Source organism: Catharus ustulatus, chromosome 4 (assembly GCF_009819885.2).
Source record: "Catharus ustulatus isolate bCatUst1 chromosome 4, bCatUst1.pri.v2, whole genome shotgun sequence".
Taxonomy (NCBI): Eukaryota; Metazoa; Chordata; class Aves; order Passeriformes; family Turdidae; genus Catharus; species Catharus ustulatus.
This window is the reverse complement of record NC_046224.1, coordinates 38044311-38072023: the sequence shown is the minus strand read 5'-3', so window position 1 is coordinate 38072023 and position 27713 is coordinate 38044311. Positions and strand designations below refer to the sequence as shown.

The 27713-nt window shown below is 40.4% G+C and overlaps 1 protein-coding gene and 1 long non-coding RNA gene across 3 annotated transcripts in view; one reads left to right on the top strand and one right to left on the bottom strand.

Annotated features, from left to right (window-relative positions):
- MAPK11 (mitogen-activated protein kinase 11) overlaps positions 1-5830 on the bottom strand; it is a 30075-nt gene extending 24245 nt beyond the window's left edge. The window contains exon 1 of one of the 2 annotated variants that reach the window (XM_033057314.2): positions 5736-5830. Coding sequence is in view for 1 of the 2 variants with exons in the window: in XM_033057313.1 (XP_032913204.1) it covers positions 5152-5264 (113 nt within the window). In the remaining variant the exon portion in view is untranslated. Of the gene's footprint in view, positions 1-5151; positions 5352-5735 lie in introns of those variants that run through there. The other variant, XM_033057313.1, reaches the window with a different exon arrangement.
- On the top strand, positions 5766-24046 carry LOC116995041. Its single transcript, XR_004417647.2, has 3 exons — positions 5766-6849; positions 16850-17001; positions 22943-24046. It is a non-coding gene; the product is annotated as an uncharacterized LOC116995041 (long non-coding RNA).
- Positions 24047-27713: the final 3667 nt, after the last annotated feature.

Below are 27713 nucleotides of genomic sequence, written 5' to 3'. Positions count from 1 at the left end.
CTGCAAATCCCACTGTCTTTATTTCTAATGGCTATTTTTTTATGTTTCTCTGAGGATCTTTTTCACTCTGCAACATTTTTTTGTAGCTTCACTTATTTTCATTCATTCACTCCAGCAATACTGCTGCAAAGATTCTACTTCTAATCAGTAACACTGACCATGCATACCTTTCATTTAGTGCTCCTCTCTGTTGCAACCTCACCTTCAAGGCCTTGTTTCTAAGTATTGTTATTACTTATACTGACTTTTAAGAGGTAATCTGCCTCTGTCTGAGTTTTCATATCAGCCTACATCTCAGTTTTCAAGCAAGTGTTTGAATATGCTTAGAGGGGTCACAACTAGAGTGGGCACAACTAAAGTAAGGCTTCACTTCTTTCCTTCCGAATGCTGCATACCAAAAATAAACAACACCTATCAGATCTTGGACAGCAGTGTATTAACAATGTTGTGTGAAAAGTTTCCAATAATTATAACCATTTGTAAGATGAAGTTCAACCCCAGTATTTATAATGCAAACAAAAGACTTAACCAGAAAGAAGTCGAAAAGGAGTCCACTAAAACCCACATGTACCTGGGATCGTGCATTTAGCTCTAAAGATCTATACCATCTTCAGTTTCCAGCTGTATTTATATACAGCAGTTGTGTTACTACTACTCTAAAAGTTTCTCTCATCATTTACTATTTAAAGTAGCATGCAGTGCTACAGTGATACACACCGTAACTCACAGTTGAAATCATATACTTAGTATCAATACAGCTAACTAAATAGATAATTTTAAAAAACCAAACAAACCTGAAATCATCAATTACAATCTTCCATTAAGGAATCTTTCTCTTTGTCTAAAGTCAGTTTATTCCAGTTTTTAAAAATCCTCACATATTACTGAGTTGTCTTAGTATCTTCTTAGAGTTCCTCAGTATGAAAAGGATGTTATCAGCAGTGTTATGTTCCAGTACTGTAAGCGAATACCATCAAAACATTTGCGAGTACCATCTAACCAGAAGCACTGAATGGGGTGAATGGCAGGAAAGAAGGGGTTAAACTTCAAGATCAGAGTCTTCTGCTTCTATTTTTCCTCTTGTACTTCCTCAAAGCAAAACCGTAGCCTAAATACCATTCCACCTTCCCCCATTTTTACCCAAAATTAGCCAGGACAAAAACTTAATGAATCTTAAGCATGTGTTTAGAGTTAACAGGATAGAGAGATACTGAAGTGTTGTAAATGACCTAAGGCAGGCTTAGCTTTCCTGCTTTTTCTGAACTGAGGCCTCTGCCATTACACTCTGACTTAGCAAGCCTCTTCTTAAAAATGTATTAGGTCACCTGAGTTGGTGTTAGGCATTGCATAGTCTCAAAATCAGAAGAGACTGAATGTATGACTGATGCCAACAGTCTCTGAAAAAACAGTGCAGGAATATATGGTTGTGAAGAAACTCTGAACTCAGTTTGGTTCATCTTGCAAGGTTTATTCTTTCCAAAGAAGGCAGAACACAGAGCCTGCAATATGCTAATGGAAAACAATCTGTTGGAGAGATCAGAGACAGCATACTGCAGAATGCCATCAATCCCTCCCAGGCAAAAATAGGACTAAATACGTTAGAAGACAGTTTACAAACGCTGACATAAAAAGAGGCATACAAGCTTTAAAAAGATCCAAAGAACAGGAAACCTAAAATCTATACATTACATAATTCGTGGCATAATAAGAAGTCTCTTGAAAAGATGGAGCTCTTTCTCAAGCAGATAGCAATGCCACCTCCCAGAGGAAAAGGTGGTCAGGTATCAAACCACAGTGGAACTACCAGGGCAACACAAACGGAAAGCACAGATGCTCCAGCATAAAGGTCCCGTTTATAAGTAATATCACTGGAACGGTTGGAAGACTCAAATACAGACAGAACTCTTAAGAAGTAGAACCATAAGCAATAAGAACTAAAAATTCAGTTTGACCTGAGACACAGTCACTTTTCTCTAGAACTGAAAAGAAAGGGTTGCAGATTTAAGAATACCTTGTGAAAGCAAGCTATCTTGCTTCCTATCTAAATGGCTTAATATAACTTAAATACTGCAAAACTCTCAGCAGGTCTGGTGCCTGATCCCTTAAGAGTCAACCAGCTCTTTGACTTCTGTGAGAGGTAAATGCAACTATAAAGGCTGGACACCAAAAATGCATTTTTTAAAGAAAACTTATACTGAAAATTTAACCAAATTTTAGCTTGAGAAAGAGTTAAAATAATTGTCTAATAATTATAACCCCTCACCTTGACAGGCAAAGCTATAGCAGAAAAAGAAAACAATTCCAAACCAAATCAGTTGTGTATGTAAATTTCACACTTGCTAACGGCCATAGGAAAAAGTTCAGGTAAAAGAAAGCTTTGCACAGAACTAAAGTTAGAGAGTAACACAAAAAGTACTGCAAGGATTAACTACCTGAGGGAAAGACCTTACAGTTTTCTCTATGATTCACATAGAAGCTAAGGTGCAACTCTGCTTGGTAGTGCAGCTGAGTTTGGAGGATTTCCAAAACCAAATGTTCTTTGTGATACGATATTTAAATAAGTTAGAAAAGCAGTAGAGTTTTTTATATAAGAGAAGATTTGGGGTTTCTACCTATTCTACATCTAAACAAAACAATCAATCAAACAAAATCAAACAGGAAAGCATTGTGCTTGGTACAGATATCTCTCTAAAAGTAAATCTGTTTTAAACCAGTAATCTCTATCTCCATAGCATATTTGATGCATCTGCAACTAACTCAAACATGAATTCTACCAGACATATGAAATGTCAATAAACTGGGCCAAAACACAGCCTCCTGACACAAACTGTTCTATTGGTTCTGAGTTGCCAGCAAAAGATGTTTAAATACAAGTATTTACAATATGTTTATTACCAGTTATCAATTCAGCTACCCAAGTCTATGGGTTATGACCAATAATTTACTGCAAAAAAAGAAAAGGGTAGGCCTAAAGAACAGTTTCACTGAGGCAGAAAAAATTTGTTACAACAATTCTGTTCTCATTTCAAAGCCAGCATTTGGAGTTCACGACCTTGGCTTCTATTCATCAAAGCACTTAAGAATTTGTTTAATTCCAGTAGTTTCTTCAAGACTTGAATACCTTTTTAGATATTTTACTGAATAGGAGTACAACTATTCACAGAAGCAATATAGCATATTACTCAAGGGAATGGTTGCATCTCGTAGGTCTCCTGGGTAAAGCACATGCACACAGACAGAAAAAAAAATCAATTTCAATAGACACTAAAAATAGATGGCTTTTCTCAGGGAGATGCATACCTTTTCCTCACATTCAAGCTTCTGTTTGGGTTTACACTTCATTGATGTTAACAGAGCTATTAATATAAAGCAATGTTTTATTGCTATATTCTATTTTTAAATGTCTATTTTAGAATAAACCTTTCTCATAGCATCTTCCAGTCTCCATTTTACATCTCAGTTCCTAGGCTTTGCAATTGATAAAAACTACTAGGATTTCCTTGGCTCTGCAGTTTCAAAAACCAAAGCACCAGCTGTGCTGCAAGTGAACCACGCCATGTTTTCACTTCCTTTGCAATTTCTCAAAAGTCTTCCCATCTCATTACAAAATTCAATAAAGTAGGTCTTTCCCTGAAATCTATGTCAGCATAAATAGGGAAAGTAACCAGAAATGCAGTTTCAACTGGAACACAAAAGTAACTATTCTGCTACTGTATATCCATCCAGCTCTTAGTTTACTTTCTCCTCTTTAATTTCATAAACTAAGACTTTCATAGTGCAAACAGATTAAGTCGTTGTAGGACTATTCCAGGCAGATTATCACATGCCAACTACAATGGCAGGCATCAACACTCACATGGCATTTGTCTAGACCTCCCTGGTACAAAAATAAATTAGAAATAATAAAAAAGGAGAAGAATTCAAAGATACTTCACACCAGTCCCGAGTGTTTCTGCTGATAGTTGGAAGGTTTGTTAAATGCATATTCCTTATTGATGCGTAAACTTGGACATTTCACAGAGCTACAGAATGAACTAACTAATACAAAACTCCATAAATGTTCTCTAGCATCTGACTGTGGAGAAAAAGCTAGAACTGCTGCATAAGTTTAGAGCATGGCAAAAAGCAAAGTTATGAAGAAATTTTTTTTAGTATTTTTATTTAAAGTAGTACTTGTATTTAAAGGCCCATTATGGATTGTTTTACCTAATTCCACTTATCCAGTTTACAAAAGAAACACGAGTCTTTCTCAAAGACCCTTAAACGCCACTATTATGCCCAAAAATTAATTCAAAGCTTTTATAAGCGTAGTAAAGTGTGCGTCGAATACCAAAGTAACAGCCCAAGCTGCACTGGGAGTTCCCGAGAGCGCAAGCCTGACGTAGGAATTATCAAAGAAAGAGAAACGTTTGATGACAACATGTGGCACGCCTTAAGACGCCGAAGCCCTTGGGCAGCAATTTGTCCTAATTTGCGATCCCCCCGAAAGCACGGGGTGAGCATCCCGTGTTCTCCCTGCGCCTGCCCCGCTCCGGGGGCTGCTCCCATTGTCTCGGCGGACAGAACTCTCCCCCCGCCGCGGATGCCCCGGGCCCTTGCGGGATGTCCCGCTACAGCACCGTCTGAAGGGCCGCGGCCGCCGGGGAGCCCTCCCAGACCCCGCTCGGACAGCCCTGCCCCAGCCCCGCCGCCTGCCCGTCCTCCCGCCATGACTGCGCAAGATTCTCGGCTTCGGGGCAATTCTCCCTCCGGGGCAGCAGCACCAGCCGGCAGCGGCCCCGCGGCGGGCGGTCACTCGGGGCAGCCGGCCGGGGGGCGGCCCCGGGGAGCGGCCCGGAGCCCGGGGGGCGGCCCTGGGGCAGCAGCGGGAGGGCGGGCAGGGCTGCCCGGGGCGGTGGCGGGAGCGGTTGCCCGGGTGACGGCGCGGCATGCCCGGCCCCGCGGGGCCGCCGGCCGGGGCAGCGGCGGGAGCTCCGGCGCCGCTCACACCGGTGCCCGGCGGACACGCCCCCGCCCCGCTGTCGCCGCCGGTCCCCGCTCTCCGCACCCGACCCCCGGCCCGGCGCGGGGGCTCCCGCCTACCCCGCATTGTCCGTCCTCGCCGGCTGCACCTGCCGGCTCCCGGCCCCTGTGCCGCCGCCCCGCACCTACCAGACGGAACCGTAGGCGCCGGAGCCGACGGGGGTGAGGTTCTGGTAGCGCTGGGGCACCTCCCACACCGTCTTGTTCAGCTCCTGCCGGTAGAAGCCGCCGCGCTCGGACATTTTCCCGGAGCCGCCGCCGGCAGCGGCAGCAGCAGCGGCAGCCGCCCCTCAGTCGAGGCGGGCACGGCCGGCGCCGGCGGGGAGGAGGGACCGGGAGGGGAAGGGGAGGGAAAGGCGGAGGCCGAAGGGGTGGGGGCAGTGGCCAGGGCTGGGGGAGTCCGGGTGGGGACGAGGGGTCTGGCGGAGGGGCCCAGGATCCCCGGGGCGGCGCCCGGTGTCTTCCCGCGGGGCCAGCCGGGGGGTTGCGGGGAGTGGCGAAGCGCCGATCCCGCCCCGGAGCATCGCGGCCGGGGCGGTGACGGGCCGGAGCGGCGGCCTCACCGCATCGGCCGGCCCTGCCCGAATGTGCGGGAAGGGCCCGCGCCGCCGCCCTGCTCCCCGCGGCGCCGGCCGTGACGGGCGGACCCGCTCATCCCGCCCTTCCCCTGGTGTCTCTCAGGATTTCTAAAGCCTTGCTGACACCTTTCTTACTTTGTCACGGCCACCTGAAGTTCCCCTTGGGCCTGCCAGGCTCCCCCCTTCCCAGCTGGAGCTGCAGCGACAGCGGCGGTGACCCTGCGCCCGGCTATTGTCCGCGGGGCCAGTGCGGCCCCTGCTCACTGATGGAGCCCCGGACAGGTCGGGGATTTTCTCGGAGTCTTCTGGTGCCTAGAATTTCTCCTTATGGCATTGACTCCCGCATGCAATCATCTGAGTCCTCTTCATTGAGGAAGACTCGAGCCCTCAAGATAACAGATAATATTGAAAACTTTAAAAGTCCAAAATTCATGCACCAGTTAAATCTCTGACTTCTTTACTGTGTGTTTTCTTCTCTCCAAAATGTACCTTATACAATATCTTAATGACCTCTTAAATCATTGCAGCACTGTAAGTAACTTGTACATAGCCTGTTCACATAGATTCAGTGTACTGGGATTGCTTTACACCTGCCTTTTAATCACTGTGGAATATAAATCCTTGCTTTTCAGAACCCTCCTATACTATGGATTACTGTTCACTTTGACAAATCAGTTTGTGCTAGGATGTAATGTGAGTGTAGAGAACACGTATGCTTGAATAGTTTGTGAGCATGATGAGACAGAAGACAAGTGTTGGCGGTTGCTCCAAACACTGGATGGTTCAAGTTCTGCCTCTGAAACCTCAGCCCATGTTGCATGACAGGACTTCCATACTAGGACTGTTCGTGTGAACAGCACCAGCAACTTGGCATTTGCTGGGTGCATTTCAAATAAAAAATACATGAATGGTATTACTATAGCCATTTATCTGCATCCATCCACTCAAAGAGTACTAAGTGCTCCTAGAGCAAGTCTAGTTCTCACTTCTACCCTGCTCTATTGCAGCAGACCTCTCCAGGTCTCTCCAGACTGCTCCTTGGTCCCACTTGAATTTCTATGCTGAGGGCATAGTGCTTAAAGGAAGTGAAAAAAAAAGTGTAAAAATCCAACAATACATTAATTCATCTTATTTTTCTCAGCACCACCGCATGGAGTTCTAAAAAACTGAATAACAGTGCAGTAGCACTACACCAAGCCAAGAAGAAATATTTCAGTCACTGCCATCCCCCATCTTACTTGCCCCTAAAGTAAGCGGCCCCAAATGTTTTCCATTGGTAAAACAGAACAAATACTCCTACTTGCTAACTTTTATTGTAGTTTGTCTCTAGAGGTGTTTTGGTGTATTAAATTATTTCTTTCTAACTGCAGACATGATTTTTGGAAATTGTGTCAATGTCTGCCCAAGCTTTTAATCGTGCAATTTCCACAGGAGTTAATTTTTAATATTATTGATTAATATTGGTAAATATTTACAGTTGGTCTCAATTTTCGGTCTTCTTTGAGTTTATCAGTTATTTGTATTGCAATCATGACTCTGAGATTGTGCTTGATATCCTTGTTTTATTGGATACTGCGTATATGATCTTCTACTGTGTGTAATGAGGGAGATAATGGAAAACATCAAGATGCAAGGACAGTATATTTGAGCTGTCTCAGAGCTAGGTAGGTTATAGGCCTCCAGAAGCCTTCCATAAAGCAAGCCCTGACAGCTGCCTTTCCCATGGCAGAATCAGCTCATCCATCTTTGCCATCTCTGTGAAGGAAGAGGCAGAGACAGCTCCCATGTCAGCTGGATTCTCTTTTAGTTGCGGTTTTGCAGGAGGGGTGAAGGCATGAAGAAAAGATAAATTCACAGCTTCTGCTGTACATACGTTGCCTTCTTAGGAACTTTCACTGCCTGTACAAGAAATACTGTTACATGAAACTGGGCCTGAAGCTGTGTTGGGACTCCCATGGACAGGGAGAGTCCCTGAAACTGCTGTGGACACCGCACACTGCTCCTTACCTATGTGACAGCTCCTTGCCAGGTCAAGTGCTGATGGCTGGAGGGCAGTGGGCATCAGGACTCACTGCACTTCACATATGGCACCAGGACTGGGAGGGATGCCCCTGTGCTGCAGTGGGGCAGGTGAGACACCCTGGCAGTTTGTGGGGTGAGATCAGCTGTGAGAGCCTTGTGGCTGGTGAGGGAGCCCTGGATTCAGGCATGAGGAGGCTGTGCCCCAGGCAGGGTGGGATGCAGTACCTCAGACACACAGCAAATCTAGCAGGTACCAAAGGAAGAAAACTTGCTGGCAGGGCACTAACTTTCTATTGTGGCTCTTCTCCTGCTGCATGGTCAAACCTTACATTACTCTCATTAGAATAAACCTCAGTGAAAACAGAGGATTTTGTTATTTTAGATAGTTGTGAGTTACTAATTTCCAGTTATTCCTCATTCCTATTCTTTTGAGTTGGAGTTGATGATCCTGTTGGACCCCTTCCAACCCAGTATATTCTATGATTTTATTTCCTTTTAATTGTTTGATATATTGCAGAAAGCTTGCACATCTTTGCTACCCTCCTCCAGGCTCCTTACAATTCTCATTTATTCTCTCTCTGAAGTTCTGTTTTTATATTCAGTTTAGAAATCTCTAAATTTAATATATAATGAAGTTCAAAGATTGCAACTTTCATACTAACAATAAACATGAAAACTCGGAAGAAAAAAATGTCACCTTAGTACTGAAAACATATAATTTCCTGGTGCAAAACATAATCATATTACTGCAAACTCAGCAGTGATTTAAAAAAGACTAAAAACATAAGACAGACTGCTTGCAGATCAGAGTTCAGACTTTTCTCAATACAATTGCTGTCAATATAGGATAGCTCTAACTAAAAATCTGCCAAGTATCAGTGAAGTTTTAGGATGAACCACCATGGTTCTGTCCCTGTATCTGTTACAAACTTAACTTTGTAATTGGACATGTCCATTAATAGATTTCACCATGTCCACCTGAAGTTAGTAACAGTAAACTAAACATAGTAATGTTGTGGAGGTGCTTCCTGTGCCACTTTCTTTTGAAAATGTAAGGTATTTTAATAGCTTTATAAAAGAAAGATTTATATTGGAATGTTACATACATTACTGTTAATAATAAAATGTTGTGGTAATTAACTATGGTGTTGATTTTATTTGCTGGTTCTTTGAATTTCTGAAACTGCATCTGCAATTGTGTAATTATAACATAGGAAAGCTGCCACTGCTTGTAATAACTGAAAGACAAAGTACAGACAGCAGGAAAGGCTAAATGAAGCCCTCTGTAAATAGCAAGTCAATCATTACCTACTCCTAACACATCAGTTTCCATGAGATTGCTTTGCCAGGGACCATGTATCTTTGTGACCGAATCACAAGACTTGTTGCATTTCCCCTTGAATTTTTCTTATTCCTGCTATTAACTGTTGCCAAATACCTATTTGGAAGGCTTCACAGCACCCAGGTTGATTCAGATGATCTGCTTCAGCCTGAGACCATTTTGTCCTGTTAGATCTTAGATATTTAAACTGGAAAAGCATTTTTTTATCCTGTGAGAACATCAAGGGTCTTGCATTGGAGAAAACTGTTAAAACTTGGTTACTCTTTTTGAACTTCAAGTTTGATCATGAAAAGTCCAAGGCATTTCATACCTATGATGAGGTATGAAATCAAATGAGAAACCCTGCTACTGATTGAGGACTTTTAAAATCTGGGTTATATCCTAGTAATTGCATAGCAAGAATAGGTTTTTATTCTTTCTGAGAAGAGAGATTCTAATATGGCTTGAATTCAGGCTTTGTTTCCTTTTCTTCCACATTCTTTTTCTGCAGAATTGGGATGGCCATCAGATATCTCTGTGCCAGCTTTCCACATTTATGAAATGAGACTTGGATTGTTTCCTTATTTTAAGGATAAATATGTAAAACTATAAGATACTACCTCAGATTGTAACAGCACTTGTACTAGCTAAGCTTATTGTTTGCAGACATTGATAAAAATTTTTCATACATTCCTTTCATACTGCTGTGGATACAAGGTGGAAAATATTTTCTAATATCCTGTTAAAATGTAATTCTGACCAAAAAAATTAGTCTCTTTTACCTGAAATGACAGGGAAGTGTATCTTGGCCTCCAGTAGTCTACCAGAACAGGGTGGCAGTGATTTTTCTTCAAGCAGGAACAACACATGGCTGTTATTCTAAGATCATGTTGCTATTAGATTTTCAATGTGATTGGGACTGCAAACATGCTAGCAATTGGTGTCAGAAGTCTCCCAAGTAAATTAAATAAAATATGATATACTGCTTGGTCATGTCAGCAAGGGCTTCTCAGTGTATGTACATTCAGAACAAGACCATAATCAGAAAAATAAATAGAGATTTAACTTTATAATAATTCCTAATTAAGTAAACAAAGGTCCAGATAAATAAAGGCTGACATGGGCTATTAATACATAGTACTATATTTTCACTTGCAATCCATGTAATTATGTTGCCTGCTGAATCACAACAACACCATGATGTTATATTCTTATGCACAATACAGCATCACTCAAATACAGTCTAATATTGACATGTATAATCAGTAGCTGCAGAGAGCCCAGCACTGCTTCCATTCAAGTCAAATTTCATTATGAGAATGGGAGCAAGAACGCATTGTTCCAAATGCATTAATCTGGGCTTCTGTCCTGAATATACATCAGCCGTAAATTTCTTCACAGTGACTGAAGGTACTCCAAAGATACAAGCAGATGCAGATGTAAGAGCCCACGTACACCAAGCTCTGTGCTTTTCTGATGCACATTAGGAAATCACACTCAAGGAACACTCTTTTGCTGACTATTATGTTGTCTCTTTTGGTTCCAAAGAACACCATGGGTTCTTTAAAATGGCTGTGCATTGTGAATCATGAATTCCTCTAATCACAATCCAAAAATAATTATGTATTGGAACAATTATATTAATGAGGTGTCAAACTGGCAAAAACTATGCTTATTTTGCACACAAAGTCAATATGAAGAAAAGTTGTTATTTACAGGACTTCTAAATGCCACGGGGTTGTAGATGTGTACAAACTTGTACCTACACCCATAGGGCTGCCCTGCCTGGTGCTTGTGAGCTTTGGAACATGGTGAACTCTATTACAGTGCTTTAAAAATATGCAAATATTTGCAGTTGAGGGAGAACAATATGAAAGCAATATCTGATTCAGCTTTAACTCTTAATGAACACTTGCAGAAAATTGATACCAATGCAAACTTGCAAAAGCAGAACACAAATTTCTAGTAAATTAGCCTGACTTAGTATGAGGTGCATGTATTCACATGCCTTCATTTGCCATCTGCTACTCATCTGCAGAATTTCATACTCCAATCTGGTGCTGTTCATTTCCCATAAAGCAGTTACTTCAACCTTGTCATACTGAACACACTGCATCCTTCTTAATAGCTGTGTTTTTCAGTCATTATTTGACATATTGTGAGGAGACAACTCAAGAAGTTTGAGAAAAATGGTAAAAGTTCAGTTGTTCTATTATAATCCTATCCAATCTATCTGCAGGGGTTTTTTTTCCCATTAGCATGACTCCAGTGCACAGTGGGCTATTCCACAAAGGTGAAAAGTGGAATTTTTATTTTAATAGCATTTTATTCCTCACTGATATTACAATGTCACCTTCTTGGTTTTGACTTAATAACTTGTCTTTGGACTCTGCTGAACAGACCTTTGGTTCCTCAAAGTAAATGTGTCAGTAAGGCATCAAATAAGGGTTGCAATGTGACTGTAGTGTGACAAATTGTACTGCAGATGCTGAGCAGTGTGGACAATAATGGATCTGATGGTGGCATGCCCTCCATTGAGGCTTCACAAGGGCTTGATAAACCCAGGGAAATGGCTGTTGTGTGGCTTGACAGGCTATTATTGAGCATATTTGGACCCAAAACATACCTTGCTTGGTAAATATCTGGATCAAACTTTCTGTTATTATTATTATGGCAGGATGGTAGGACAATAATGTGATTTTTTTCAAATAATTTCAAAGAATCATTTGGATAAAAACTGTGATCCACATTCTGTTCAGGAGCTGCTATCCATAAAAGAAGACAAATTTTCACAGTTTCATCATAATGCAGAATGTATTTGATACATATTGGCTTTTTCAGGCTATATAGACCATACATCTACTGAAATCTAATTATAGTTCTATTAATGAAACTACATAGTCTTGATGCTGTGAAAGAGAATCTTATTACTCCTCAGATTTTCTTGTACTTACAGGAGTTCTTATGAACTGAACAACATAAACTGTGCCCACGGCTTAACCAACTTTCTTATGTATGCATGACCATCTTAAAATAATTCGTAAACCTTTGTATGTAGAACAGTGTAGACATACAATATACGTCTACTAATATTTCCGAAATAAATATCAGGTGTTGCCACAATTTACCTGTTTTATATTGTTATGCCTGAATTACACAGTTAAATCAATGAATAAAAGCCATGGCAATCACAAGATGCGTTTGAGGAACAAATAACTGAGGGACTTGAACCCATAGATTTAAGCCCATTAATATCCCTTTTACAACCTTGAATTTAACAAAGGGAATGTTCAAACACTGTAAGATCAGAGGCCCTGGAAAGGAGTGGGGTTATGAGCGGTTGCAACGAATAAGTGAGACAAATCCTGACTGTAACTGTGCAATATGACCACACAAAAAGGGGAAGGGAATTGTGCTGAAAAGAGTTTGCAAGGGAAGTCTGCCACACTGACGAACTATATCGGACTGGAGGTGACTTCCAGTCATTGAATTACAGGTGTTACATTCGTCATCACAAACTTACTCAGTGCAAATTAATAAGTAATTCATTTTCACTGGCCTTATCAGAAAATTTATATTAGGTTGTAGACAACCAATGTATATTTGTGATTATGCCAGTGCTGATATCTGGCCTTTCTTTGGTGTTGCTCTTTCCCCCAGTGTACTTCCATACATCAAGTGTGTCTGTGGCTCAGCGATTAAGTTCTCTGAGCTCTTTTTGTCTTCTGTAGTAAGATAGGCTCACCTCTTGTCTGTACAATTCTGAGGAGAAGGCCAAGCAGAAACTCCTCCTGTGGAGTTAAATATTTTATGAAAAATACTATGTGACGGTCTCTGTGGCCACCAGGGAGTTACAAACAAATCATTTTTTTGGTACTAGAGTCTGTTGTTTAAAGAGGAATTAATTATTCTCAATTTCCTTGGGAAAATTGAGAATATTTTACTCATCCTGTAGCAAAACACAGACTGTCCTTTTTGCTACTTGCTTACTGTTATGTTCTGCTTCAAATGGTAAAATAATAAATAGCTTGAGATATTTTATTGACTGAGACTCTCAGACATGAATGGCATAACTGGGCTTTCAAAAGCAAAGGTCATGTCCACTGCCTTATTTGTGTGAACATTTAAGTGACAGGACAGTGACCTGTGGCAAAACCTTTTAGATTCCCAGTGTGCATTTGAGGACTTTTCAATATAAATTTTTCATGCATACCGAGTAAGTATTTCTGTCTGTAGTGGTTTTTAACACTAAAGGGAACCAATGAAAGAATTCTTTGCTGTGAAGGGAGCATTTTTTCTAAACATCAGCCTGTTTTACAACAAAATACCTTGGTAAGCTAATGTTTCTTAAAACTACTTCTTATTGTCTTCAGTCTCTATTTGAGGTGGAAGTAGGCTTGAGAAATAAGGCAAATATGTCCTTAATTGCAGCTTACAGATGGTGATTTTTATGCCATGCTACAGATGTTCTTGAAATTATTACAGAGATGGGTGTGAGTGCAGCTTTTGTTACTACCACAGTAACTAAAAAGTTTCATCTTACTCCACTTAGATGAAATACTTCTGTATCTAGCGGTCTATCTCTTTTTTTGCAGTAGTGTGGAACAGTGGATGAGTTTGTAATAAGCCTCTTTTTCAAATATAATTTTAGCTTTCATCTGCCCCAGTATTATATTCTGGTTTCCTTCTGAAAGACATCAGCCAACTGTATTGTCCGGCAGTTTCAACAATTTTTGCTTAGAGGTAGAGCTTATATTTTCTTTAAAACCTTGGAATGACTGGAAGTATGGCAATTAAAACTAATTCTCTCTCCCTGTTCTTATCCCTCCATTTCATAACATAGAGGTTTAGCAAATATTGTATCAATTTTAGCTAACTCTTCTAGAAGGCTCTGTAGAATGCTTTTCCCAGTAGGGGATTTAGAAGCACCAGGTTTTCTGTAACTTTTCTTCTTTTACTGATTTTCACAACTTTTTCTGTCTTAAAATATAGATGCAGCAAATCTTGAATCAAGCTTCATTTGAAAGTGGTTTTGTTATGTATTGTAAAATCAAGTCCTTTACAGTTGGTCTCCTGAATTTATTGGATGCCCTTACAGAGTGTCCATTTACTCCTTCTGCCTGATCTGTATCTTGTTTTTTTGTATGATGCTGCTGCACCTACCAGACAGTTTTAGCAGGTCTTTCTGCCATGACTCAGCAATTATTAATGTATTTTGAGGCCCAAGTCAATGTCTGGACTTGCCTCAGTTTATGAATCCTACACTAACATGTATTTTGAAATGAGGATTAGCAACATTTAAAGCATCTGTGGTAGACTATTTTCTCCTCCAATTTAGATAACAAGCATGTTACCAGGAGCTCAGTGGAATGGTAGTGTTTTGTCTTTATACAAATAGAGGCTGCTGGATTTTGAACCTAGTGAGATCCCAGTACCTGTGAACGTTGTTGATGTCTCGCCCAAGACACATCATGGTCCTCAGAGTCTGGTTCTGTACCATCTGTGCTGTTCGAAAGAGCTCATGTTATTCCTGCTGCAGTTTCTGCCCCTTGCTTTGGTGTGATGAATTGCTAAACTTGTGATGTCCCATCGAATTCTTAATCTAGGTGCATATTGGAAAAATAAAGTACTTTCTGTTTGATTCTGCTGTGGCAGCAGAAGAGCTTTGCATTCACTGGTGGTTTTGTGGACAGGTAATCCTGCAAAGTCATTCAATCTCAGCACTATTTTGTGTGCTCACTTCCAGAAATTGCTAGCTATAAAGTAGCTCCTTTAGCCTCAGAAAATCAATAAATTATGTCATTAGCTATTAGAACCTCCCACACTCCTTATGCAGGTGGACCAGTAGACTTTTTGCATGTATCCCACCTTTTGAAACTATTTTGCCTCCTAGATAACTGATTTTCTTACACTGCAACAGCTGCAATGTCATCACATTTAGGTCTTTTTAGTTTAATTCAGCTGGCTTCTCCTTTTCCCTCATTTCTGATTGAGGATTCCAGACTCATTTCAAACTGGTGGGACTCTCGCTCCACAAATAATAACTATTTATTAAGACTGCACACCATCAAGTCATTCATACTGCAAAGTGTGTCAAGAATTATGATTATTCTAAAAATATTTTATAACAATGGGAGCCTGGACTTGACCTATGAGATTCCTTCCCAGTGCTGTAATGTTCCTATTGCAAATCACACTAGCAAAAAACCAAATGGCAAAGGGAAGGAAAAGCTACATACAGACATGAAACAGCACAAGAAGTTCTCTGTGAACGCAGTCCCCTAGCTCAATCTCATTGTCCAGTGACTCATTGTACCTCAAACTGCACTACAAAACCAGAGCTCAGATCTTCACAGCTATGTGAAAACCTGTTCAGACCAGGAAACTTTTTTTAAATTAAAAATTAAAGACAAGAAGGCTGTATTCTCCTTCAGAAGTACCTATTTTCAGTTATTTCTTTCTATAGTCATGCATAGTTGTCAGCAGTTCTGCTTTAAGAGGGAGAACAACTTACCCTAATTTTTCCTGGACATTCCTTTCCTAGATATTTACGCCTGTCTGTAATGTGATAATTTCCTTCCTTCCTTCCTTCCTTCCTTCCTTCCTTCCTTCCTTCCTTCCTTCCTTCCTTCCTTCCTTCCTTGGTTGCTTACTCGCTTGCTTTCCTGTCTCTTAGACCAAATCAAGCCTTACAGATATTTCCCACAGTCCCACATATGAGAGAAGAAGACAAAAAGGAACTTGAGACAGCTGGGTTGGCTTGCATTAGCTCCTACTGCCGTGGTGATTGTGCATTCTCTCTCATTAGCTTGCCTATGATGCGGAGGTTTAATCTACTCAAATCTGCATGATCTCTTTCTTCCCTTATGTCTACTTTTCACCATTCTGTTGATAGATCCAGGCTGTATGGCTCTAAGGATCTGCCTAGCAGGGAATTTGCCCTCTGTAGTACAAACTGTGGATAGTATGTATATGTGAACAGCCTGGAAGGTTCATTGTTAAGAGGGTATGAGCAAAAGAATTACTGAGATTGGGCTCAGTGACCTGCTTCCATTCATGAGATCCGTAGTAATCATAACTCAACCTGTACTAATAATAGTTAGGCAATATTTGTTCAACAAACAAACAAAAATAGCATCAATAACAAAAGCTTAACCAAGGTTTGCACTTGCTTTCTGAGGTACAAATTTATAAAATTGTAGCTTAGACAGAAATATCAGTTTCACTGGACCTTTTGGTTAAGGTGATGGCCCTTAGCTTAAGGAATATGACAGGTGATGCTTTAAAGGAAAAGGGCACAGATGAGAATGCTTACATTGTAAATGCTGTAGCTCTCCTGCTTTATTTAATGAAATTACTGTAACCACAGAGAGGAAAGCAGACAAATGTTTCACACATATGGCAGGCTTCAGCAATTCCCCCAACACAATGAACACAATCTTTCCAGCTCTAGGCCTTTGCCACAAAGCTAATAGCTCAACTGTTCCGGAAACCAATCACATGCCCCATGCTCCCTGCAGGTGCAGCTTTCCTGGGCAATCCAACCACAAACACTGTGTTTTTGCACTCTCGTGTACAGGAGCAAGTTGCAATCCTGCAATCAGGAAATGCTGTGACCAAAATTCTTTATGGTGAATTTTCTGAAGTAATGCAAAGGCACACAGAAAATAGCTTTCCATGATTTAAAGCCTTTTCACATGGGCTGCTAAATTCTCAGAAACAGCAAGTAGTAACTGAAGAGAAGTGATGGGTTATTGCTTTCCCCTGCCCTGTTTTTCCATCAAAGCAGGAAATGAAATTAAAGATAAATCTGTTTTTATGAAATAGAAATAGGTGTTTTTATTACAAATAAATCTTGGACAAAAACAGAGCAAGTGAAATCACTGCTGTTTCTCTTTTTTGGCAGGTAACTTGGTGAAGTATGGGACAGGTGGTTTCAGGAAGTAAAATACTCCATGCCTCTGCACATGTTTGGTGATCTGTTGAAATAGCAGCTGTCTTGCTTTCATCTCAGCCATAATGAGAAGGCAATTATTACAGCCTTAGTTATCACTATAGGTAAGCAAACAGGCTTCAGCACAACTTGAATCCTGGCTCTTCTGCTCTTGTTTGCCAGAAGCCACTCACTGCTCCAGGCAATTCATGCAGCAAGCAGACATATCCAGTATCAGCCAGAAAGAGGAAGGCTGTTCATCAACCTCAGCAGTTGCTTAGACCTTAAGAAATGTAGGTCCAGTTCTTGTGCTCACACAGGGCTTTGCTGGGATGACTTTGGCATGCCTTTTCCAGCCCAAGTGCTCCTGGAGCTGTAGGCTCTTTGGCTCTCTCAACCCTAACTGTAAACCTAACTCTGACTCCAGCCCTAGTACTAGCCCTTAGTCAACCAATCCTATGAATTTTCCAGATAGAAAGATGTTGGAGCACCAAGTAAACCCATAGTTTTTGTTTTGTGTTAGGGCTAGGGATAAAGCTAAGGTTAGGCTTGGGTTTAGGGTTAAGACTCAGAGAGTCGAAGAGCCAACAGCTCCAGGAACACTAGGGTTGAAAATGGCATCCCAAGGCCATTCCAGCAGGGCCCCACCCTTGCTGCTTCTACATCTTTCTGAACTGGAAAATTGGTAAGTTAGGGTTAGGGCAAGGATTAGGGGTTAGGTGAGTGTTAGGGTTAGGGTTCAGAGAAACAAAGAGCCTACAGTTTCAGGAACACTGGTGGTGGAAAAGGCATGCCGAAGTGATCCTGGCAGGGCCCCAACCTTGCTGCTCCTGCATCTTTCTGATTGGGAAAATGCAGTGCTAGGGCTGGAGTTGGGTTAGACTTAGGGCTAGCGATGAGAGAGTCAAAGAGTCTACAGCTCCAGATACACTGGGTCTGTAAAATTTATCTATGAAATTTGCCTTGGCAATATGAACAGTAATTCCAGAAATTAGTAAAAGATTTCAGAAGAAAGACAATTCCCTTGCAGTGCCTAACTTGAGGCATATTTTGCTCAATCTGGCATGTCCTTGTGTAGGAAAAATTCATACTGATGCCTAACACCTTCAGCTGCACTGTGTCATGATTAAAGTTCATCACAAGTATGCTGTATGTTGGCCATGGCTTTCTGGTGCAAGCACTGTGAAAAGGATAATCAGTGCCTAAGAAGAAACTCTGGTGAACAGATAATGGTCATCCTTTCAGAAGCTTGTCTTGTTTTCCCTTTTTCCATTCAGCCTCCAGTAAAGATTCAGCAGCAGTTGTCACAAGTACCTATTGCTAGAGACCAATGAAAGCCTGGACATAGGATGCAGCCTGTTGCTCAGTGCTGAATTCATATTTGTGTGAGTTTGACTTCGTTTTCACTGCTGCTAAGGATGAAAGGGACATATAGCACATACAACAGGATCAAAAAAAGGATAAACCCTTCATTACTATGCTTCAGAGTGTTTGGCACTTGAAATCAAGAGATAATGTTAAATTCTGTCATATTGATTATGCACACAAAGAAAATGATCATCGAAGACCAAACTTGTGACACAGGAGACTATTCTAAATGGCCCACAGGGCAATTTGGGACAGTACTGGGAAATTCTACGATTTGAAAATTCATCTGTGGAAGATAAAAGTTTCTAGTTTCTTCTGAATCCGGTGAAATAATTTGAATTTAGAGAACACAGGCAGTCCCTGTCCTTCAGAGGCAAGATGCTGCCAATTGGTTGGTTGGTATCACCTTTCTGTGAGGTAGCATCCCTCTGCTCCTATTGATCTTCTACCAGAGCTGCCCTTAACCTCTAAATTGAGAAAGAAAATACAGCTTGGCATATGCTCTAGAAAAAGTCGCTTCTTCAGCTTTAGAGTACAATTGTCTTTGAGGATGTCCATTTATTTGGGCTAAAACACAGTTTTTAATTGAAGCTGTTAAAGCTCCAGACTGAAAGTGCTTTTAAAATTTGGGATGTCTCCTATGAATCACATCATATCCTGAGATCTCTGTTGTCTCAAGTTGCCTTTTTACAGCTCTAGGGTAAAAACTTAAAAGCAAAGCATTTTTAAAAGCTGAATGAAAGAAGGGAAACACAAAGAGACTTGTCTGGCTCACAGCCAGGCCAAGCTTGCTATCTGAAGAATATTCTGAAATAAAAATCACTAAATATGAAGACTTACTGTGCCATCAGCTATTTTTAGCAGAGTGAAGAAGAACTAACTCAGTTTTAAGAAACATATAAGAGAAAGATGCAGCCTTAAAATTAACTTTGGTTTAAGTTTCTTCCTTAAACTATTGGCATTGAACACTGTGATTTTTTATTTTACATATTCCTTGTAGATGGTCGCTGTTTTGTTTAATCATTCAAATTACACCAGGTTTTTCTATAATAAATATAGAAAGCTTAAATAAACAATGATGGAGATAAATCATAAGAGCTAGAATAATTTGGGGAAAAAAAAAGCAGTTCTGCACATTTTTTAAGGCTTTGCATTTCTATTCCCCAAATGTCAGCTTGCCTGATACTTCTGTAACATTTGAGGGGTGATAGCCAAAGATCTACCCATTCAACTAAGACCTTGCTTATTTTGTTACACCTAATATATTTCTGGACTCTGGCCCTAATTCAGAAGACGTCTATTATTTTCAAGTGCTGTAGTTTTTAGTCTAGTACATACTTCAAACTGTGATAACATTCAAAAAGGTACTTATATGCTTATGTGAACACTCACAAGCACATGAACTAGTGTTCTAGAAGTCAGCTTTGCTGTGAGACACAGAACCAAACCTACTGATGTGGGAGGCAAATAGTGATGACAGCAGCAGCCACAGTTATGCCAGCTCATGATGAGAGGGGAATGACAGTCTGTTAATTTGTTCTAGAGCTATAGCCCACGACTTCCCTTGTTTCATCACACTGTAGCCAATGTAATGTTAAATAGCTATTCTGAATTTCCATTAAATTTAGTGTAGTCACCTTGCTGACTACAAAAATCTCTCCAGCTACACAGTCCCAATCTGATCACAAACTGATTTGGTTCTGAAAAGTCATACTACATTGTCCAGGACATTCTCCATAGGTATTTCTCCATCAAAACAAAGTAAGTGAAAACTGATGAAGAACCAAAATTCATCCTGGGGAAAAAAATGTTCTTTAAAAGCAAGGAAATATTTCTGACACAAACAGGGACTCCTGATTGTTGAATCACACACAGGTGTGTCCACCATGTTAGTGGAAGGACTCAGAAGCCTCTCCTGTACTCATGACTGGATGGAGTTAATGAGTACTAATAGGAAAGAGGGGAACAGAGATCTACAGTTTTCTCAGTTATTTGGAAATTCATACTACTTACAACAACAGTACTCAGAAACTATGTTCCAATAGGTATGCAGGTGATCTACATACTCTACTGGCACATCGAGGGCTGTATTGTCCTCTCTTTTCCTCACAGAAACTGGGAATAACTCAACTGCAATTCCTGTTGCTGAAACAGGGAGAAGAGTCAGACCAGAAGTTTAGCTTTCTTTTATTTTTAACAAAGCTTTTCTAGCAAGCTATCACTTGTATGCAATGCAAGATGTCCCCTTGCAGAAACTGTAAGTGCTGTTGGCAGAAACATTCCAGTTTAATTAAGTTGCTAAAAGAGACTGCCACTTTTAATGTAGAAGGAGGGTACTTTCAGGGAGAGATGCAGCAGAAATAGCTGCCTCCAGCAGAAATGAAGTAGCTGGGGGAAAAGATGCCAGCAGCTGTACACAGTGTAAATGATGATTAAATGGAACCACAAAGGAAGGATAAGGAACAGATCAGTGAAAAGGAAGATGAAGACCTAGAAAACAGAGTCTTGAGTAATGATGTTAAAGAAAAAGCCTTCTTGTGCAAGACTAATGAAAATGCTAGACTATGTCTCTGGAAATACTTTATGTGTAAAAAGTAGTGATCATCATGGGAAATTATGATTTAGAAACTGGAAGGTGAAAAGTGCTAACTTAAAATGCAGCCCACATCCTTAAAAGGTCTGAGAGCTCAAAAAGAAGCTATTTTTAAAGATTGAATTTGAGATGGATGGGATGAAGCAACTGTGTATGAAGAAGAGTTCAGAAGAAATTACAAAAAAGCAAAAGTTAACATCCAAAGCATATCTTTATGGCTTTGGAAACAGCTCTTCAGACTGAAAGCATGAGAAACCTCAGAGAAATTGTGAAAAGCTTCTGGTGCTATATATTAGATTTCTGCTACTTGCAGTGAATGACCATGTGTGTTTAATAAAAATAATCTTGAATGAGAGAAAGAAGGTCAAACTGAAGAAATAAATAAAGAAAAAATATTGTAAGGACAAAAGGAAAAAAGCATCTCTTCAAATTAATGTAAGAAAGGATGCATGAAAAAGAAGCTTGTCAGAGGGGAGAGAGACGGAAGAGCATGATGGAAAAACGTGACAGTTCAGATATACAGCTGGTAATTAGGCAGTTCTTGGGTCTTTTCCATGCTCCAGTGGGGAGGTCAACTCCCACTCAGATCAGTCAAGGATCAAAGACTTTTGAAGGCCACAAAAAGCAAATTTTTCTTCCTAACATGTTTGAGATGCCTCTGAGCTAGTCCTGTGTATGCAACTGGAATTTAAGGAAGAGAAATGAAATGAAAGGACTGAAAAGGAGAAAGAGGATTAATAGGGAAAATAAAGTTACTTTTTGCTTTTCTTTTCCTCCTGTACAGTGTCAAAGTGATGAAATGTAATTAATATTGGTCCTCTGTGATTCAGAAACTGCCTGTAGTATCTTGGAGTCTATAAGCCACTTGCATAGCTGCTGTTGGTTTTCCAGGGACATGGAGCTGCACTGAGCACCACAAACCACGCAGAAAAGTACCATTGGGCATTACTGTGATGGGGAAGCTAAGTAGAGGCAATGGTTTTAGCAAGTGCATTTAAATAGGTGTCTATCACAGCTTTAAATGGTTAGATGTTGGGAAGACAGTCATTAATTTGATGCAGCAGTTGCTTACACATAAAGCCACATTTGGAACACTTTTATAGATGGTATGTATCATTACTTCAAGTTGTGATAGTTCATTGTGAAGTTCATCATCTGTGTCATCTGTGTGCAACCTCACTCAAAACCTCCTTAAAAACCTGTATCCTGGAAAGCTGGAGGCAAGAAGAGCAGATCCTCCAGGCTGCCAAAGTGCCATTGTTGATGTATTTCTGCCAATCCGCTTTCATGACAGACTCTTCTTTCTAGCAATGGTAAGACACTGCATGTCACTATCTTCCAGCCCATCTGTCCTGTCAAATTGTCTTCTCTCCCTCTGGCTGTTTTGTGTATGCAGGTTTTAATCCCTCCATCTGATTAGTTAGGAGAAAAAACTGTCTTAATCTGATAACAACAGGATAATATATAATTGCAAAGATAGGATGATTACATTATTGGAGAAAAATGTTTATTTACTAATGTGGTTTACAGCAGAATGCAATGGGTTTCTTTTTGCAAGAAATTAAGAAATTGTTCTGAAAACTTGTTGGATTTAAGAGTACTTTATGAAATACTGGTATCATCCACTAAGAAGAGATATCTCTCAGTTCATTTCAGCAGCATTTCAGTTTTTATGCTGGTGATCCTAAGTAGTTCAGCATATCTTTGTTCTTGGCTCAATTTACCCCGCCTGGGAAATTTTGTACATTCAGAAAAATAAAATCCAGGCATATGTTGCCTTATTATAAAAAGTATCTACCCTCCAAAGAAATTACCCTGTAATTGTTTCCACAATGACTAGGCTGAAATAACTTGCAAACTTCAAGGCTTAAATTGACAATGTACAATTGTCAATGACAATGTACAGATATTTCTGTAAAACAATTTATGCAGGCCTCACCATTTTACTATTGGTCAATGTTTAAGACAGGTTAGCTGTGAATTTGGAAACCCATTTTGTTAAATGGTTCAAGTAATCTTATTAGGCATCTCCTAAGACATTAAAACAGTGGCTTAATAGAACTTCCCTTTGTGCTGAGGCGTGTAACCTTACTTTGCATCAGCAGGCACATATCTGGTGCATTCAGGACAAGGAAATGCACATCGGGATTACATGACAGCAGTGAGCCTCCAGCCTGCCTCTCAAGTACAGAAAACCCCTCCAGAGTTTTGGAACTTCTCTTCTGATAGTCCTCCTGGTGACTCCAGGTGACCACCCACAGATGTCTAATGATAGAGGCTCCCACAGGCGGGGAGGCTGTGGAGGACACAGGCACAAGAAGCAGCTTGTCCGGAGCAGGGAATGCCTGAGGCAGAGCTCAAAGCACACAGTCAGCAGCTGGACTAATTCAGGCACAGATCAAGGCCATTGCTACTGACCTCAGTCAGACTAAATTTGCAGAACTCCTTCCAGAATCTTTAGCTTTTTCTGATGGCAATATTTAGGCCTTTAAATTTGATAGATTAAATACAAAATAAATATGTATTTTAACATATTTTACTGAGTCAAGTTGGAGGTTTATGCCAAGGAAAAGTTGAAATCACAGTGAGAATCTTCACAAAGAGGTAAAATTGTGTTGCATGTATGTATGTATGTTACTAAATGAGAGGGGAGAGGTTAGACAAGTCCCTGCCTTTGACAGGTTTCTGGCAGCAGACAGCAGCTTTATTGAGGTGGCCAGCACCCCAAAACCCCCTCTCACTCACAAGTTCTTAATAATGACAGATCAGGCCTATAGCAACATGAATCATTTATTGAGGAGACCAAGGAAAGCAGACATAAGACTTGAAAGAGACTTCTTACTACACAGGATAACACAAAAAGAACTACTTGTAGATAAAAATGCAGTGCATGATAATAAAGGTACCTAAGTTACAGCTAGTGAAGAAATAGTATAGATTAAGAGTCAATGTCACTTACCAATGCATGACAGTGGTGTGAAATCTCCTAATTTCTCCCAATCCCAGAGAAGCATCTTGATGTGAGTGTCTCCACGTCAAGGAAATTTTTAATGTGCTTTCTGAGGGGAAGGTGCCTGACAGCCAAGAGGATTTCTGGTTTTGGATTTCTGGTTTTGTTTGTTGTTGCTGCCATTTTTGTTGTTTGTTTACCTTGTTATACATACAAACTAGTAAAGAACTGTTACTCCTTTTCCGATATCTTTGCCTGAAAGCCCCTTAATTTCAAAGTTATAATAATTTGGAGGGCAGTGGGTTATATTTTCCATTCCAAGAGAGGTTCCCTCCTTCCTTGGCAGACATCTGTCTTTCAAACCAAGACAAATATCCAAAAGATATTTTAAAAGTTTCAGAAATAAGTGATGTAAAAGACTACCTCTATTACAAATCAAAACTACAGATCAGGAGAGATGATCTGTCATTGAATTTGCACAGCAGAATTGTAAATGCAGTGCTCCTTTTTAGGAGCTTTTAATAATTGATTTCACTGTATCCTCTTGTTAACAAGAACTTAGGTTTACCCCCTCTGCAAAGGAGATTATTTTGTGCAGAATATACAAGCAGTACAGCCTTGTATGATTCAATTAATATTTAATTAATATGTTCTCACACACTTTATTCTATTTGTAGTCTCACCAAATGCTAATGGTTTTGTTGATGTTTCTTTGTTGAATATCTCATTTGCACTGAAATTTCAATTAGAAAATTTTGTAAAATGCATCCAACTCATATTCTACAGTCACACCTTGCTTTGCCATGGAGCTGTGCTGGTTTCCCAGGTAGGTACTGTTCTGGGGCTGTGAGCTGGTCCTGCTGAGTCTCACAGCTTTGCTGACGCTGTTGTTCAGTTCCGAGTGTGTAATTCTAAGAATTATTCACAGCCTCACCAGAATGTTTTAAGCACCCTCTATGCTTTCTGAGCTCAGGAGATATTTAAACAGCCTTTTATTTCCTTTATGCCTCGCAGGAGGTTCCTTCAGAAGGCTTTTGGCTCTCCTGGTGTTTTCTCTCCAGGTTCCTGCCTTTGCACACTGGTGGCCACTCACATGCAGGCAGGGAGTGTTAACACATTTGCCCACTACTGCAGTCACAGATGTTTCCTATCTCATTACAGAACTGGCAGTAATACCTCTCAAGCATCACAACACATATTCAAAACAACCCTCTTTCCCATGTCCCTTTTCCACACACTGCCTCTTTGTCCAACCAGATGTTCAGAGGATGTCCTCTCCTTATCTGAGTAACATGGAGAAGGTTTAACTTTAGGTTTACATTGAGAGGGCTGGTCAGAGGTTGACTCCTGGGCCTGGCAGGGCATGCAGGCAACTCAAGCATGGCTCCTGAGATAGAGTCATGTCATGTGGATGGCATCAGGGTCATGCTGGTTGGGAGGCTGAACCCCACTGTGATGGGAAAAAGGAGGTCCAAAGGGGCTGCTGAGGCTGGCTTAGATTTAAGTAACATATTCTTATTCCGCTCAGCTGCTGTGTCAACCACAGGAAGACTTATATAGCTTCTACACAGCCTACTGGTGTCAGTAATGCTAGGCAGCAGCAGGCACTTCGTGCTGAATCACAAGTTTTTCTTGCTGCAACTGGGCAAGCTGGCAGTTTCAATGTTTGGACAGGCTGCAGCAATGTTTTTCAGCAGGTTTCAGTATGTCTCTTTCCAAACACTGTTGTGCAAAGCTCGTGCCTGCCCCAGATAGACTAAGAATGATGGAGAAAACACCTGCTTCCTGAGTAGATAATTCCAGGAGTTAATTATACTCACTGTGAATAATGTGGTCCTATTTCTGTTCTCATTTTATTTGGCTTAATTTCCAGCTAAAGAATCTTCCTTTCCTTTGGCTATTAGAAATCTTCTACACAGATATTCAATTGAATCAACTCTGAGCTTCCTCCTCAACAAATTAAGTAGTTTGAAGTTCTGTTATTAGGTTCCCTGTGCTTTATATAATTCTTTAAAGTCATTCTGGAAGTCCTTTCACATTTTTCAGAGTTCTTCAAAGAAAACAGAAGTTAATGTTGGGCAGTATTCCAGGCACAGGCATAGAGTCTTCATCTCAGCTGCGGTGCAGGAATGCTCTAGGGTGTATTGTGCATTCTTCATCTTCTAACCACTCATTGAATTAAAGCCATTCTGGCCATGACTTTGTCATTGTATAAACCACCAGGTAACAGAAATTGTATCATCACTGCTTTTTCTGACCTCAGTGCTCCACAACCCCCCCATATCTTGCTGCATTATTTTCTATTCTAATTTAAACCATTAAAAGTTCAGCTCATCTCTGAAAAAACAGTTATTAGAAATCTGATTTTCATAATTTATTTCCAAACCCATATGCCTATATGAGCTACAATGTTAATTCTGCCTTATATTCACTACAGCAATTTCAGCTTGTTTGTGAACTGGTTTCATTGGTCTCTGTTGCTGTATTTTAACACACAGCATATTCTGTAAGGGTGATGCATTAATCTGGTTAAGAAATCAAAACAGGTATTTCTAGTCTGACAGGTTTCACTTGTTGAACCCCCAAGGGAACTTAACTCTGTACTGTGGATTTTTGACTGTTTTAATTTCAATTGAATCAGAATTGTTATGCTGGGGATAAATTTGTACTGGCTTGTTCACTGGCTTGTTTGAATGATTATACAATTGTCACACTCTAGGAAATAATTCTGCTATTCAAAGCATAGGGCTAATCAGAATTTTCTCCTTGGAAATAAAAGATTATGTGTAAAAAGCATAGAGGAGAACAAGACTATATTATGTCATGAAAGCAATCAACAAACACTAATCCCTTTAAGTGCTCAGTTTTGAAGTAGAATAGCACTGTGCATGGTATAGAATGCAAAAGGATCAGTCTGCACTACCAGCTAGGTGGACAAATTGAGTAGAAAAATACTCCAGTTTGCACCTTTCTGAAAGAAATGCTCTTTCCTTCTGTTATTCACTGCATTGTTATTCTCACAGCTCTTCGTTAATACTAAAAGAGAGTAATTCAGCAAGTAATTATATTTGTTTTAGAAGTAATGCTATTATGTCAACGCTAGTATTTCTGTTACCTAAATATCCCTTGGAATAACCCTATGTGAACCTTGTAAAATGTCCAAGAAAAGACATCAGGCTGTACTTGACCACACTGGGTTGCATTCAAGAACACGAAGGAGACCTTGCTGGCGATATTCAATTCCTCATCATGCACACAAAGTTTGCTGACCTTTCTTATAGTTGCCCAGCAACAAAGTGTTCAAGTCATTCCCTTTTAATTAATGACAGGGAAGCAATGGGTTAATAATTAATGCAAAGATATAGGACTTCTGAAGGAAGGTCTTGATAACTCATGTCTTTAAAACATGAAGCTGGTTTTTAACCTCAGAAAATTATTTTTCTCACAATATTTAAATAAAGGTCTCATAAGCCTATTGAAATTTAATTTATTTAATTAAATGCCTCTTACATTCAGATCATAATCAACATCTTGACGATGTCTATTCTACCAAGTAAGTTGAAGAAAAATGGTTTTGCCAGATACCTTAAAAAATATATGGACAAAATACTCTTAGTGCATAGATTGCTGTGTAAAATGGGATTGCCAAGGCAGTAATACTGTCATCATTTTGTCACCCCTTTGCCCGTGCTGGGCTTATACATCCTAATTGATCCTCAGCCATGAGGCATCTCTGCAGAATGTTTACAAGTACTCAGGTCTGTTATTCAGAGTACAGCTCTTAGTAGACTTGTAAAACAGCTTGTAGGGAAGCCTTGTCTTTTGAAAATAGGCTGTGACAAGGAGGTTGCAATTGTGTTTGAAAAATTTTGTCAGAAATGTTTATTAGCCCCGGTACTGCCCTGGGTCAGGACAGGGGGATGTTA